This window comes from Saimiri boliviensis, chromosome 1 (assembly GCF_048565385.1).
Source record: "Saimiri boliviensis isolate mSaiBol1 chromosome 1, mSaiBol1.pri, whole genome shotgun sequence".
NCBI lineage: Eukaryota > Metazoa > Chordata > Mammalia > Primates > Cebidae > Saimiri > Saimiri boliviensis.
In genome coordinates, this window is record NC_133449.1 from 69,640,613 (window position 1) to 69,658,066 (window position 17,454).

Genomic DNA, 17,454 nt, shown 5'->3' on the forward strand with positions numbered 1-17,454 from the left:
CCAGGTATTAAAACGGAGCCATCATCCTCCAAGTCCAACACTCCTTTCCATACACAGGTGGAAGTTGGCTTGATATTGTGGGGTTGCTAAACAAAGTTTTGGAAAAAAGGCAAACTTTCCAAAGGCTTTTAAATGACCCCAAAAAGATACTCATCCTCTTTCCACTACTCATACAACAGAGTAACTAACATTAAGTTTACTGTCTAACCCTCCCATTCTTTTAAAATTGCTAATCAAAACATACATATTTATATACTTTTTAAATTTTTCATTGTTCTAAAATACTAGCGATGCCACTTGCAATTAGATTTATTTTCATCATTCTAGGTAAATCACATACTAGGTAAATCACTAATTAATTTTAAAGATATTAAAGAATTTACATATGGACATGATTAAGACGACAACCATAAGTCAATTCAACAACTATTTCTGGAGCACCTACTATATGTCAGACACTGTTTTGTGCATGCTGGGGAAACAGTAACAAACAAAACAGACAAAATGCTTGCCTCAGGCTTTGTTTCCCAGCCACCCCACTTTTATCATTAACAGTTTTTGCATATGTGTTTGCCAATGCAACATATATTTTATTATTTTGATAGTTATGTACATTTCTATAGTATAAATCCGTAAGAATTTATTCAGCCATTTATTTATTGGTTAACATTTCATTTAGGTTTCATTTTGATCTTTGCAACCAATGTTGCAATAAATACCCATATTATATATTACATGTATAGCTTATTATTTCTTTAAAAAAAAAAGCAGTCTAACTTGGATAAACAAAAACTGCCAAGCAAACCCATCCCTACTCACTTGTTCTCACTAGCCCTTCATTTCGCAGGTGTCCTCCCTGGCTCTGGTACTATCCACCTGGGTGGTGCTGAAGCAGGTGCTCACTCTGCTCTGGGAAGCCAGTCCCAGTACATACAACCCTCATACCCCGAGTCTCTCCTTTCCTCCAAAACTCAGCTGTCAACCGACTTCTGCCACAAAAACTGTCTAATCACTCTTAATATGCAAATAACTCTGCGGTGTCTCATAAAGTGCCCTACCAATAATCCTTCGACCCATCCCTCCTCTTGGCCATTGTCACCAGCATGCTTTAGGCTCATGCCAGTTGCCTTTTACAGGGTTAATAGCTCACCCTTCAAAATCTTTGTAAATATATGTGATTCATTACGAATATTTATGTATATGTCACTTTAGAGGCGAGCATATGTATAATGCAAATAAACACCCACAAGAAGATGCAGCTCCTTGGATATGGTTATTTTCTTTCTTTTGCATCCTTTCCTAATCCAGTGCGGCTCCATCATGCGGAATTGCGCCTTTCCTGGGCCATTTCTCCTAAGCTTTGGAAAGACTCATATTTCCTTAAATTTAAATCACCAGCTAGAGGTTTCCTGTCCCGCTTCCCGTCTCTCTTTCCCCCACTCAGCTTCCTCCCGCCTGGCTGCCGCCGTATCCGCGAGCAGCAGTGTCCACTTGGCGTAGTTGGCGGCGGCGGTATCCAGATTCCGGTGGTCTCGCTCTTTGTCATAGTGGTCGCTTAACCCCAACGCCTTCCCAGTGCCTGCCAAGCCTCTCCCCTCCTCCCGCCCGGAGCTGTTCTAGGAGGAGCCTAAATGTCCGCTTCCCCAGCTGAAGGGGATTGTGGTGCGTAAACAGGATTAACTCCCTCGCCCCCAGCTGCGCGGATCTGCGCGGCGGCCTGCGGGCCGGAGGGAGCCCTCGGGTGCACTGAGGGCGCCGCACAGGAGCGGGGGATGGGGAAGCGCGTGGCCCCGGAGTCGTCTCTTGGACTCGCTTCCCTGCCGAGTGGGAAGGGAGGTCACAGCTTCAGGAGCTGCTGCTCAAAAGCCCCGGCGGACGGCGGCGACGGCGCGGGTTCCTAGCGGCAGCCTCCGCTCCACCGCTCCCTCACCCTCCCCGCGCTTCCTCTCCGCCCCTCGCACTCCAGCCACTCGGCCGCAGCCTGCGCTGTCCTCCGCCCCTCGGAGCTGCCGCGCCAGACCCTCGCCCAGACATGGGGGACCTGCCGGGCCTCGTGCGCCTCTCCATCGCGCTGCGCATCCAGCCCAATGACGGCCCGGTCTTCTACAAGGTGGACGGCCAGCGCTTCGGCCAGAACCGCACGATCAAGCTGCTCACCGGCTCCTCCTACAAGGTTGAGGTGAAGATTAAGCCCAGCACGCTGCAGGTCGAGTGAGTGCGGGGCGCCAGATGGCAACAGGGTCCCCCTTGGGTTTCAGGCGGAGGACCGAGGTCCCCGAGACAGCCCGAGCCTCTCGGGGGCCTCTGGCCTAGAGCCGCGCCCAGCGGGCTCGGGGGTTGGGGAAGAGGTCATTCCCTGTCCGCCTTGGTCACCCTTCCTTCCCTTTGGCTTGTATTCATCCTTTCTCGCTTCCCTCCACCCATCGCGGTGACCTCGGTGGGTTCTTTAAAATCAGCGACAAGAAGCCAAGATTTTTGCTTGTCTCTTAAAAATTTATCCTGCCTTCCGTCCAGGCTTGGGCGCAGATCCGCAGGCGGTCGGGGTGGAGCAGATGGGAGAGGCTCCCCAGGGTTCACTACTGCAATCCCAGCCCTCCTGCGCGAGGTCCAGGCGTTCCACCGGGTCTGCCCGCAAGGCTGAAGGAGGGAGAAAGGAGGAATGAGGTGGAAAGGCAGGGGAGGGGTGGTTACTGGGGCTCCCTGGGGCATGCTCCCCAGTCTTCCGTGGCTGGGACCCTGGGGTGGAGCAGCAGGCACTAGTAAGCCAGCGGCCGCCCCTTCTCGGGCCTAGTTTCACGGTTTTCCATGACATACGCTTTTCTTTTTCTCCTGAGTTGTCTGTTCACCCTGGTGATGGTGCCTGGGATTAGCAACATCCTCACAGCAAAAGGATGTTTGTTTCGTTTATCCATGGCAGGGATGATCTCTTCCCAGCGACCGCTGGATGATGCACCCCAGTAGACCTCTGGCGGGAAAGTGTGTGGGAGCATTCAGTAGCCTACCAGGAAGAACCGTGGGTGGAGTCCTTAACCTCTTGCTTCCTAAGCATTGTGTGAAGTCTAGTCTGCAGAGAGAAAATAAACCAGCATTTATTATATCTACCACATGCTGGACATTATTGTGGGGTGGAAGGACTCTGAATTCATCAGATAGCACTTATAGTTTACATTTTAATTCAATAAATTTCTGTTAGCTTTCCAAGGTGCAAGGACCTAGAACCAAATCTAAATGGTTTCTGGTACTCCTGGTCCATCTATTTGTCAGCATCCCCCACAGCTCCGTGCACCCTTCTTTCTCATATTTCCCAGTGTTCTGTGCACCTGGACATAATCCAGGCTTTTCCTTTCCCTTCTGCTTACCTTATCCCTGGAGTTATCTGTTCTATATTCCTTCCCCCCCCCTCCCCAGAGTAGTCCTCTAGTGTTCAAATCTAAAAGTTAATTTGTTATGAACAAAACTATTTTTTTCCAGTTACATTTTAATGCTATTAAGGATTTTTCAGCTCTAACGCAGTGGTTCTCAAGCCTGAGTATACCTCAGAATCACCTGAGGGCTTGTTAAAACACAGATGCTGGAGCTCTCCCCAGAGTTTCTAGTTTAGTCTATGGTAGGGCCTAAGAATTTGCTTTCTAAGGTCTGCAGGTGATTCTGATACTGCTGATCCAGGGACTTGGCTTTGAGAACCATTATCCTAACACAAAAGAATGATGCCAGTGAGTGTAGAAGGCTTGAGGCACTCCAAATCATAGGACCCCCTGATTGTTGGAACAGGAAAAAAAAAATATTACAGAATGAGTTCAGTATTCTCAAGCCTACCTGCATATTAAGATCACCTAGATAACCTTAAAATAAATTTACCAGTGTCCAAACTACATCCCAGGCCAACTGAATCCTAATGTCTGGGGCTGGGGTTAGGTAGGTTTTTAATGCATAACTGAAAAGGAGAAGCACTGTCTCCTGAACTTTCAGAACTTTCTCGAACACCACAACGTCCCCCTTAGCCAAACCCTGTAAGTTTCCTGCCTAGAATTTTGGTCCAGAACAGGACAGGGTGCCTAGGCTAATTCCAACCATATGTGGTCAACTCAAGTCTATTGCAGGAATATTTCCATTGGCGGTGTTCTTGTCCCACTGGAGCTGAAGTCTAAAGAGCCTGACGGGGACAGAGTTGTTTATACGGGTACATACGACACAGAAGGTGTGACCCCAACCAAGAGTGGAGAACGGCAACCCATCCAGATCACCATGCCGGTAAGGCCTGCTTGGGGGTGTAGGAGTGTGCTGCCAAGGAAAATGGAAACCACAGAAAAGAAACCAATCACTATCTCCCTCTAAGAAAAGGTGTATTGGGAGCCAATTACTGTGAAGATTGAGTTGTGAATTTCCTTCAAGTATCTGCTGGAGAGAGAACTACTTATTCAGTGCTCTTTTGCATGACAGACTGACCCTATAGATGCTGAAATGATACCATAAGTAGAAGCAGATGATTCTGGAAGAGACATTGCCATTTTCCCAGTTACAGTCTACATCAGAACTGGTTTAGATAATTGGCCATGAAAAGTTTCTGATTCCAAGTGGGCCACAATCTCCTGGTTATGAGAAAGTTGATTTGAATTACATTTTCCTACATAGAGCTAAAAAAGTGCCATGGGAAATAATACACCTCTTAATATCTAGTCCTTCCAGATATTATATATAATAAAATGATATACCCTGGTAACATGGCCCCAAGTAAGAAAAAACAAATTGGTAGAAAAGATAGAGTCAAGACATAGATTTAACCCTATGTGCAAACATAATAAATAGATGATGAAGTAAGCTTGCTAAAGCACAGGAAAAGGAAGGTTCACCTCAACTGCTGCTTGCGAACTGGACTGCCTTTTCCCTCTGCAGGAACAGCCTTCAATTGTCTGCCCTCTAGCTTTATAGCAACTATCACAGGGGTTCTCAAATATCAATATGCACAAGAATCTCCTTGGGAGTTTGTTTAAAATGCCAGTCCTAGGTTCCCCCTCCAGTGATCTTAGCTCAGAGCTAGGGTGGGGACAAAGAAACTCTTAGCAGGCATACCAGATCCTGAAGGGGATGGTCGGGGGAATGCACTTTGAGAAACACCCATCTAGCCTTTAAAATATTAAGTGTTCACAGTCCCCAAAATACTTTTAAAAATCATGACTGGGCACAGTGGCTCACGCCTGTAATCCCAGCACTTTGGGAGGCCCAGGCGGGTGGATCCCCTGAGGTCAGGAGCTTGAGACTAGCCTGCCCAACATGGCAAAACCTCATCTCTACTAAAAAATATAAAAATATTAGCCAGGCGTGGTGGCGGGCACCTGTAATCCTAGCTACTTGGAAGGCTGAGCCAGAAGAATCACTTAAAACTGGGAGGCAGAGGTTGCAGTGAGTGGAGATTGTGCCACTGCACTCCAGCCTGGGTGACAAGAGAACTCAATCTCAAAAAAAAAAAAAAAAAAAAAGTCATAAAGAAATAATCTAGCAGCTCATCCCTTTGCATTCAATGTTTGAACTATTTTTAGAAACTGTTCTGTTGTTCTATCAAAGAACCTTCAACAGAAAAATACAAAAATGGGGAAATGTGTAATTCCTGCAAGAGTGCAGTATGTTAACATGTCAATGAATGTTCTTAGAAAGTTGTTTCTATGTCTTTAAATATGTAAGTGTGAGTCTGGGCAACATAGTGGGACCTGTCTCTAAAAAATTTTTTTTATTAACCTGGTGTGGTAATACAACTGTAGTGCCAGCAACTTGGGAGGCTGGGGCAGAAGGATCACTTGAATCCAGGAGGTTGAGGCTGCAGTGAGCTATGATCGCACCCCTGTGCTCCAGCCTGGGTGACAGAGTGAGACCCTGTCACTAAATATATATATGAGTAGAATTCCATATATATACTTTTTTCCTACTTGTATACATCTTTCAATGTCAAATATATGCCTGTATATACAGAATGTATGTTAAAGTCTGTATGGGTATTGTATTTTATGAATGTATCAAATTATCCTCAGCCACTTACTGCTGATCATTTCTATTTTTCAGTATTACAAAGAAAACCACATTACAAATCACTCAGTACTGCACAATTGTCTAATGTTTTCTTGATTCCTAGAAGGAGTGTGCATGTTAAGGCATTTTATAAGACTACCTCACTGACCTCCAGAAAACCTAGGCAATTTACATTCCTGTCGTTTGTATTTAAGTATCCATTTCTTTCTGCACTAGATATAGTTTGTCATTTTTACATATTTTAAATCTGGTTGAAATACTTTAATTTTTACTTAATCTGAAATCTTGACATATTCATGTACTATTTATATTTTTTCCCTGGATTATATGTTCACAGTATTCATCCATTTTTCTGCTTAAGTGTATCTTATTGATTTTTTTTGAAAAATCTTTATAAATTTCAAATAGTCATTTTATCACATCTTGAGTGTTCTTTTAATATTTGCATTTTTACTTTGTTAACAATACAAATTATAAATTTTGTAGTCTAACATGTTAGCCTTTTCTTTTATTGTTTTGCAGTTAAGATCCAGCTTAGAAGCCTTCTTTGACTCTCAGATTAATTAATTATGTATCGACATATACACAGTGGCACTTGTGTATTTTAATCTGAACTCTTATGGTTTCATTTGTTAAACTTTAGATGAATTACAGATTTAGAATTATTTCATTTCACACTTCCATATTGGAAAGTATTTACCCACAATGTCCTAATACAATTAGTTAATCTATGCTTCTCCAAAGGTTCATTTCACAGAAATTTCTTATATGGCAAAAATTTTGTCTCCTCCTCTACTTTCTAATCTATTCCATTGATCTGTCTGTTGTTATTCCGATGCTGCATTGGTTTAAATACACTGTTTTTATAATATGTGTTCATGTGCTTTGTAACTGACCACCTTACTGAACTTACTAAAACTTTTCAGCTAATCATCTTGGGTTTTTCATATAGATGGTCAGAATGTGAATATAACTGTCATTTTTTTTCCGGTCATATTGCATTGTCTAATGTTTCTAGAATAATGTTGACTGCTACTAGCAGTCAACTATTACTATTAGCAGTAGTTGGAGATAATTTATCTTATTTGACATATTTGATGAATTACATAGAGTAATAAACTTCCAAATACTAAACGTTATTTCTTATAGTGAGCTCTACTTAAACATTTTTTGTGTGTATGTGAGATGGAGCCTTGCTCTGTTGCCAGGCTGGAGTGGCACGATCTTGGCTCACTGCAACCTCCACCTTCCCTGCCTCAGTTTCCCAAGTAGCTGAGACTACAGGCATGCGCCACCACACTTGGCTAATTTTCTGTATTTTAGTAGAGACGAGGTTTTGCCATGTTGGCCAGGATGGTCTTGATCTCCTGACTTCGTGATCCACCCACCTCAACCTCTCAAAGTGCTGGGATTACAGACATGAGCCACCATGCCCGGCCTAAACATGTATTATTAATATGTTGCTAAATTCCATAGGCTCTTTTATTTAGAATTTTTAGATTTTTAAAAATTTGCTTGCTTTATCATTGAATATTTGAGGATTTCCTGTACATCAGGGAAATGAGGGAAGAGTGGTGAACAAAATAGATATCCCTGGTTTCGTAGAGCTTCTGAGCTAAAGGGTGGAAACATACTTTATACATGATTATCAATAATAAGGCAAATAATTGCTAATATGAAAAGTATAGTGAAAAAGTAGCAGTCTTATCCTAGTCCAAGATTTGGGGGATGGTTCTTTTTGAGAAAAACAATGAAGGATGAGTAAGAATTGGGGAAGGAAAGAGCTGCAAAAGTCAAAGGCTAGAGACAGCATATGTTTTAACGTATGAGAAACCCAAAATAATGGATGAGAAACCCAACATAGCTGGCACAGGGTGAGGCAGAGATGGTAAAGATAAAGCCAGAGAGGTAAGTATGGGTTAAATTATATAGAACCTCTTGCTACTGGATTTATCCTAATGACTATAGGAATTCATTGATGTTTTTAAAATCAACTTTGAGATATGATTAACATAAAATGCACCAACTTAATAGTTATATAGGTTTTGACAAGTAGATGCTACTATATATTCACCACCCCAATAAAAATATAGAACACTTCTGTTACTCTGAAAATTATTTGCAGTGAATTCCCCCCAACATAGCCTGCCCTGATCTTGCCATCTCAATGTTAGTTTTAACTATTTAAGAATTTCATGTAAATAGAATAGTGCTGTTTGAGTTCTTTCACTTAGTATAATGTTGAGATTCATCTATGTTGCACATATCAATAGTTGGTTCATTTTATTGCTGGGCAGTACATTATGTTGTGTGGATATAACATACAACATAATCCTTTACCAGTAAATATCCTTTACCAATAAATGGACATCTGGGTTGTTTTCAGCTTTTGCTATTATGAGTAAAGCTGCTGTGAACATTTGAGTATAAGTCTCAATGTGAACACATTTTCATTTCTCTTTAGTAAATATCTAAGAGGACAATTGCTAAAAGTATATGTTTATCTATATAAGAAATATCCAGACTGTTGTATCATTTTGTATATCTGCCAGCAGTGTATAATAATTCTAGTTGCTTTACATACTCAATGTAGGTTAATCTTTTTAATTTGGAAATGCAAAAGACTTAGGAGACTCAAAACAATCTTGTTTGATCTATATTGTAGTCCTTAAATCAGGTAGCATAAATATTCCAGCTCTGTTTATTCAAAGTTATTTTGGTTATTCTAGATCCTTTGTGTTTTATATAGATTTTAGAATGAGTTTGTCGGTCCCTCCAAAAATTGGGATATAGAGTTTCCATTAAATCTATAGGTCACGTTAAAGATACTTGACATCTTAATATAGAGTTTTCTATACCATGAACATAAAATATCTCTTAGGTCATCTTTAATTTTCTCTGTAATATATTACAATATTTCCTCTGAAGACTTTATACATATTTTTTAAAATTTCTTATTTCATATTTTTGAATTCTATAAATGGAATCTTTGCTAATATGGAAATAAAATCAATTTTTGTATATTGGTGTTGAATCCTGAGACTTAGCTAAACTCACTCACTAATCCTAGTAACTATTTTTGTAGGATCCTTAGGATTTCCTAAATATGCTATTATGTCATCTGTAAATAGTTATTCTTTTTCTTTCCAATCTGTATGCCTTTTATTTATGGCCTACTTGCAATAGCTAGAACCTTAGCAGTATGCTGCTAATTAGAAATGGTGAGAGTGAACATTCTTGTCCCTCAGTCTGAGGGAGAAAGCATTCTGTTTTTCAACACAAAGTGTAATAATATGGTTCTTTATTGTAAATCTTTTTATCAGGTTAAGGAAGTTCTCTTCTATTCCTGGTTTACTAATTTTTTTTATCATGAATATATTATAACATGTTTTCAAATAGTTTTTCTGTATCTTTTGAAATGATCATAAGGTGTTTTATTTTTTATTATTTTTATGGTAGGTTACAATGCTTCTTCAATGTTAAAATAATCTTGAATTCCCAGGTTAAAAACCTCTTGATCATGCTTTATTCTCTGTATGTACAGCTGTATTTAATTCATTAATATTTTGTTGAGGATTTTTGACATCTATGTTTCTGGAAGATACTGGTCTATGGTTTTCTTTTCTTATAATGCCTTTGTTTAGTTTTGGGTATTAGTAATGCTGGCTGCATAAAATGATTTGGAAATGTTCACTCTTCCATTTTCTGGAAGAGTTCATATAGAATTGACATTTTTCTTAATGTCAGATGGAATTAACCAATGAAAGCAATAGATTATACTTTATTTGAAGATTTTTTTTATTACAAATTCAATTTCCTTAATAGATATTGGGATATTCAGGTTTTATGTCCTGAGTTAGTTTTGATAATTTGTCTTTGAAGTCATTTATTTCAATTAAATTGTCAAATGTTTTGGCATAAGGTTGTTTATAATCTCTGCCATTCTTTAATGTCTTATGATCCAATGTCTACTCTTTTTCATTCTTTTTTTTTTTTTTTTTCCCCCAGAGACAGAGTCTTGCTCTGTCTCCCAGGCTAGAGTACAGTGGTGTGATCTTGGCTCACTGCAACCTCTGCCTCCCAGGTTCAAGCAATTCTCCTGCCTCAGCCTCCCAAGTAGCTGGGATTACAGGTGCACACCACCACACCTAGCTAATTTTTGTTTTGTAGAGATGGAGTTTTGTCATGTTGGCTAGGCTGATCTCGAACTCCTGACCTCAGGTGATCCTCCTGCCTTGACTTCCCAAAGGGCCTGGATTACAGGCCTGAGCCACCATGCCTGGCCTACTCTTTCATCCTTGATATTCAAAATTTTTATTTTTCTACCCTATGATTACTCTAGCTAGACATTTCAGTTTTATTGGCCTTTTCAAAATCCTAGCTTTTTTTTCACGTTTCAATGTTTTTCTACTTCATTGTTTTTAATCCTATATTTATGTCCTTCCCTTGTTTGCTTTGAAATATTTTAACTTAGGTATAATACATATACATTAAAATGATCCATTTGTAGGGTTCTGCTTGTCAGTAGTTTGGTTATGATGCACCTAAGTGGTTTTTTCCCCTTGGGGATCACTGAATTTCTTGAATCTAGAGGTTAATGTTTTCACCAAAATTGGAGTAGTATTGTCCATCGTTTTGTTAAATACTTTAATACTCCATCCTCTCCTTTCTTTGTAGGACTTCAACTAAACATATGTTGAAAAGCCTGGTATTATCCCACAAGTCTTTGAGACCATGTTCAATTTTCTTTCATTTTTTTTAATGGATCTTCAGATTAGATCATTTCTACTGGTGTATCCTTATGTTCACTGATTCTTCTATTCCTAGTCTTGTGCTTATCTTCTAAATTCTCTTATAGTTTTTAGCTCTAGAATTTTCATTTGTCTATTTTGTAGTTTCAGTTTCTCAAGATTCCTTATGTTGGCTAATTGAGGCCATGTTTTCCTTAATTTATCTGAGCACATTTGTAATTGATGATTTGAAATATTTAATAAATCTAACACCTGGCTCTAGTTAGAGTAAATTACTATAGCCTGACTTTTTTTTTTCTTGAATATGGGTTACACTTTATGTTTCATTACATGTCTGGTGATTTTTGGCTAGAAGCTTAATATTGTGGATAGTTTATGACTCTAGTTTCTGCTTTGTTCTGAATATTACTGGTTTTTGTATTCTAGCTGGCAGTAAACATTTCTGTACTCAAACTTCAAATTCTGTCTTCCAGCACTATGCAGCAGGTGATCTCTTTGCTCAATTTTTACAACTTCCATTTGCTGCTTTTCTAGTCTGACCTCCTTTTGTGCCCATGGAATTTAGCAGTCAGCCAAGGAACTAGACAGCTTACACTGAGATTTTTGAATATACCCACCCTGAGGTTCCCTTGTTTCTCCAGCTGCTCTGCCAATCCAAAACTCTTTACTCTGACACCTCAAACCAGTAAGGCTCCTACTTCTGAGATTAGGAAATATTCTCAAATTTAAATAAATAAATAAATTAAATAAATAAATAAATAAAAATAAAGCCCCTATTAATCTTATTCATCACAACTTTGTCTTTCAAGGATCAACTCTTAGCTGGTTTGTCTGCTTTTTCAATGGCCCCTGTAGGATGTCCCTGTCTTACTATCCTTGATATGCAGTTAGCTAGGGATTATAGCAAGAGTTTATGGTCAGATTTGGGGTTCTATTCCTTCTGCAGATCTCTTTCTCCCAGGATTTTCTACCTGTATTTCCAGCTTCTCTGCCAGTCCTGATGCTGTCTTCTGCTGCTTCCAACAGATAGGACTGTCATTTTCTCCTGCCAGGCCTTCAAGGGGTTGAGTAGCACCCTCAGGCAAAAAAGCCACAAATAAAATTCTTAACTGTTGCAGCCACTAATAAAATTCAAGGGTGACTGTCTTCTGGCTTTGGTCCTACTTTTGGTCACTTTCTAAGACCCTCAAATAGCTTTTGTTTACATTTGTCAGATTTTATAGTTGTGTAAGTTTCACTCAACTCCATTCTACCTTTACTCAACTCTTTTTAAAAACCTTTCAATGGAGGCATTTTAGTTTCTGGTAATGTCATAAGATAAACACCTTAAAATCACTCCAGTGGCCAGTATTTAGATTAGAAAAGGAGACAAAAAGGCAAAGAACAATTAGAAGGTTTTTGCAGTCTTAAATTTTGGTGTTAGGGTTAATAGCTTTCGGAAGTGAATTAGGAACACTTTTTATAGTTTATGCTCTGAAACAATTTACATAGCATAGGAGTTACCTGTTACTTAAAAGTGTGACAGAAATTTTCCTTAAAAGTCAAGACCAAAAGTAAAGATACTTAGAAAGAATGAATGTCTTGAACTCTCAATTTGGCCCATGACGTTTGCCTTTTGGGGGTTTTATTGAGTGACTATAATGTTTTTCTGAGAAAAACATCCATTTCTATGGAATTTAAAAACGTATGTTCAGGCCTCTAGAATTACATGCTATTGATAGACCAGTTAAGCCATCAAAAACAACACCCTTAAACAAGTTTAGTACCACTTTAACTGAGTTGCACATTGACACTGGGCTTTCAAGAGTTATGAAAATTTTCTCTAAGAAATAGCTGTGTATAAACAGCTCACAGCTAAATGCCCTAAATGGTCCACGTGGAGTGTTTTTATTTTTATTTTTGTTTTGTTTTGTTACAAATTAAAGCTAGGAAGGTTTTTTAACTTTTTTTTTTTCTTCTGGGAAACTGAGATTGTTTCTCTCCCTTCTAATGATGAGAATGATTTAAGTCATTCTTTTTCAGACTGCTTTCTGAAGTCTGGGTTCACCTGCGATATTCCAGTGCTCACTGAAAGGGGCAGGAAGAGGGCAAGCACCTCTCGTTCATCTAATCATGTGCTTCCTTATTGGGTAGAAAACAAAAAAAATTCTGCAAAAATGTTAGAATCACTGATAATAACAATCTTTTTTTTTTTTTTAATTTTTGCACGAGCAATCAGACAGCCCAGCACCAAATCTAAGCTCAAACCAAGCATTATGTTTAATATGCTTATATTATTTTCCAGACCATTATTATGTGTATATTTCTCATTTTATATAAAATGCTAAACACCATCCTCTTTGTAAAATGTTTTATATATATATATATATATATATATATATATATATATATGCGTGCACATACACACATATACATATATAGGTGTGTGTGTGTATATATGTATGTGTGTATGTATATAGAGAGAGGTGTGTGTGTGTATATGCATATATATTACATATAAAAAATCTGGACCACAGAGTGATATCAATGAATATGTAGTTAGACCATATGTACAATTGTATAACATCTTGACAAAACTAACAGTGAATATGTAGTTAGACAATATATACAATTGTATAAGATTTAATGTTAAATAATTGCAACTGTAAAATATATATATGTGAAGGTGATCTGAAAATGAATTAAATCAAAATGTAAGGATTACTGCCACCTCAAAACTTTGCCCAAATTTATGAATCTTATTTCACTTTTTTAAATCATGCAAATCATTTAAGATGCTGGGACATATTCCTAGCCCTCCCCTCCGTAGCCAACCAAAACAGAATTCTACAGGGATTTGAATGGTCTTCTGTCCTGTTTGGTGTGATCATAAATGACAGTATTTGGGAATCTGACTTTCTTCAATAATTAGCTACTGCAATACCCTTAAAGGTACGTTTGTAATCTTTATATCATGTTAGAGCTAAAAGTGCCCTTAGAGATCAGATAGTGAAATACACTTTGCATTGAAAACTTAGGCCCACCAAGTTAAGATATGTCTAAGACCACACAGTTCATTAGAGGTAGATAGTATCCTGATATCTTTTATTTTCCTTTTTTTTTTCCTTTTTAATTTATTTAGTTATTTTTTTAAAGACGGGGTTTCAACATGTTGGTCAGGCTGGTCTTGAACTCCTGACCTCAGGTGATCCACCTGCCTCGGCCTCCCAGAGTGCTAGGATTACAGGTGTGAGCCACTGCGCCCGGCCTTGTTTTTTTTTTTTTTTTTTTTTTTTTAAGAGATAGGATCTCACTGTTACCCAGGCTGAAGTGCAGCAGTGCAATTATAGCTCACTGTAGCCTTGATCTCTCAGGCTCAAGAGATCATCCCACCTCAACCCGCTGAGTAGCTGGGATACCACGGCGTACCACCACACCCAGCTAATTTTTTTTTTTTTTTTTTTGTAGAGATGGAGTCTCTGCTGTCCAGGCTGCAATGAAGTGGCATGGTCCTAGCTCACTGCAGCCTTGATCTCTGGCAAGCAATCCTCCCACTTCAGTCACCCAAGTGGCTGGGACCAGAGGCACGCACCACCATACACAGCAAAATATTTTTTTTTTTTTTTTTGAGACGGAGTTTCGTTCTTGTTACCCAGGCTGGAGTGCAATGGCGCAATCTCGGCTCACCACAACCTCCGCCTCCTGGGTTCAAGCAATTCTCCTGCCTCAGCCTCCTGAGTAGCTGGGATTACAGGCAAGCGCCACCATGCCCAGCTAATTTTTTGTATTTTTAGTAGAGACGGGGTTTCACCATGTTGACCAGGATGGTCTTGATCTCTCGACCTCATGATCCACCCGCCTCGGCCTCCCAAAGTGCTGGGATTACAGGCTTGAGCCACCGTGCCCGGCCTGTATTTTTATGTTTAGTAGAGACAAGGTCTCTCTATGTTGCTCATTCTGGTCTTGAACTCCTGGCCTCAAGTGATTCTCCTCTCTTGGCCTCCCAGAGTGCTGGGATGATAAGCATGAACTACTGTGCCCAGGCTTGAAACTTCTTAACTTCCAGTTTCAATTCTGAGATTCTGGCTTTTCTTAGGCATCCACACTGATGACATTTCTCTTGACGAACTCTGAAGAATCCAGGGACTTGCTACTTAATTGATTGGATTTACCTGGACATGTCAAGTTTTCACTATTGTCCATGAGAGTGTGGTGTCTATATTTTTTAATACATAAGCTTGAAATGTTGGTGACTAAAATGTCATCAGATTGTGTTGGCTATCTGAAGGCTTCAAGACTAGAATAAAAATTTGAACTTAACACAGGAGCTGCTGACTTGATCAGAAAACTTATATTTTCAATCATTTTCTTTATAATCAGCCCATTAGAAATAAGATACAAATAGATGACCAATGCTCAAACCAAAAGCTGTATGACAGTGTAGGGAACAATCAACTATCAATCAGCTGCTGCTTCAAGATGTGGATCTTTCTATGAATTCAGTTTCTTCATTAGATAGAGGTCAACTCATAGTTTGTATCTTTCAAGGAAGAACTTGTCCATTTTGTTGAAATTATTTCCTAATTTAAGTTCTATAGGATCCATAGTGATGTACTCGTTTTCGTTCCTAATATTCATAATATTTCTTGCTCAGTTTTGTTAGGGGTTTATTTTAAAGATATTTTCAAAAAACTAGATTTTAGTTTCATTGTTTTCTCTATTGTCTTTCTTTTCTAATTCATTGATTTCTGCTGTTTATGATCTTTATTTCTTTTCTTTTTTTTTTTTTCTGAGACAGAGGCTTGCTCTGACACCTAGGCTGGAGTGCAGTGGTGCGATCTTGGCTCACTGCAACCTCTGCCTTCCTAGTTCAAGAGATTCTCCTGCCTCAGCCTCCTGAGTAGCTGGGAATTACAGGTACCTGCCATTACACCTGGCTAATTTTTGTATTTTTAATAGAGACAGGGTTTCACCATCTTGGCTAGGCTGGTCTTGAACTCCTGACCTCACAATCCACCTGCCTCGGCCTCCCAAAGTGCTGGAATTAGAGGCATGAGCCGCCACACCCAGCCTCTTTATTTCCTTTCTTTGTCTTATTATATAGTCACCAAACTGGCTAAAATTGAAAGGATTGCCAATGCCAAGTGTTGAAGAGGATATAGAGCAATTGAAATTCTCATTGCTGGTGAGAATATGAAATGGCCACAATCACTTAGGAAAAGTTTAACAGTTTCTTATAAAGATAAATGTACTTTATAAGACCTAGAACTTTTCGTCCTATCTATTTAGCAAAGAGAAATGAGAAACGTTTACTAATAAAACCTCAAACAATACAGGAATAGAAAGACTTGAAATTCAGTGGGAAATTGATAGGTCACACCACACTAAAATTCACAGATGCATATTTTTACTGAATTTGTTTACTAATAAAGTAACATGTTTCTATTAATAAGATTGTTCTGTGCTCCCAAGTCAATGGATTTCTAAGTGATCTTATTCTTGATTAATTTCATGTCTGCAGTAGAAGTAGGTGGCATGGTGAATAGAAAGAAGTACTCTGGGGATTCCATGCCAATGGGTTGTAAGACCACCAAAATTGTTTAAAACAAGCTCTTCAGATTCCTCATTTATTATTGAGGACAAGAGATGAGTCTCCTCGCCTTGGAATCAGATGTATTCTCTTCCACATTAGTTGTGAAGTAAAAAGTGGATCCGGCCTTGTAACTTGTAAGAACACTAGCAAATAAAATGTCCAGGTAGAGTGTCTGTCTCCACTGGGGCTGCTAAAACAAAATACCATAGATTGGGTGGCTGAAACAACAAACACCTATTTCTGAGTTCTGGAAGCTGGGAAGTCCAAAATTCAAGGCATTAGTCTGGTGAGGACCCTCTTTTTGGTCCATAGACACTTTCTTGATGTATCTTCACATGGCAGAGAGAGAGAGATCATCTTTCTCATGTCCCTTATAAGGGCACTGAATCCATTCATGTGAGCTCTACCCTCATGACCCTCATACTTCCCAAAGGCCCTACCTCCAAATACCATTATAGCTGGGATTTAGGCTTCACCATATGAATTGGCACGGGGGAAGGGCATAAACATTTAGTCCATAGTAATGTCCTAAAGCATTCTACCTGTGACAATTCGTGTAATTTCTCATTCAGAGAGAAAAAAACTGTCCACTATAACCATTTATATTAGCAGTTTTGTACAGTGACAAATAGCTCCTAGCTAGGAATGAGGAGACCTAGGTTCTTGTTCTGTACTTATCATTAACTGGCTTTGGAGTATAAACTGAAGGAAAGTCATTTAATCTCTCTGAATCTTAGTTTTTTTAATCCATAAAATGAAGATAACAAAACCAGGCACAAGATTAAGGTGGAATGATGTATGCAAAGGTATCACATAAAATAGAGTGTTATACAAATACACAAAATTATACCTGTGCATAAATTGTACCACCCAGGAGGCTGCCTGGGTAGATTTTCCTTAGATGGGACAGATGGCTTAGGAGGGAGTGAAGAGCCTGTATCGTTGTTCCTGTTCTTTAAGAAGAATGTCAGCTTTCAAGACCCCATCTGTTCTTAGCCAGACAAGAAGAAATTCTGAGCCAGGTAGTAAGAGGCCCAGGAAATAGAGCTCCAAAAGAAAGAATAGGAAGAGGGCTAATGGGAAGTGTAAACAGCTAAGGCATGGCGGAGA

The 17,454-nt window shown here is 39.3% G+C and overlaps 1 protein-coding gene across 4 annotated transcripts in view; it reads left to right on the top strand.

Annotated features, from left to right (window-relative positions):
- Positions 1-1,421: 1,421 nt before the first annotated feature.
- CNRIP1 (cannabinoid receptor interacting protein 1) overlaps positions 1,422-17,454 on the top strand; it is a 32,184-nt gene continuing 16,151 nt past the window's right edge. Inside the window, exons 1-2 of one of the 4 annotated variants that reach the window (XM_010333520.3) lie at positions 1,422-2,211; positions 4,101-4,251. In XM_010333520.3, coding sequence (XP_010331822.1) covers positions 2,033-2,211; positions 4,101-4,251 — 330 coding nt within the window. In that variant the 5' untranslated portion in view covers positions 1,422-2,032. The remainder of the gene's footprint in view (positions 2,212-4,100; positions 4,252-17,454) is intronic. The other 3 variants (XM_074398921.1, XM_039462002.2, XM_010333521.3) reach the window with 3 other exon arrangements.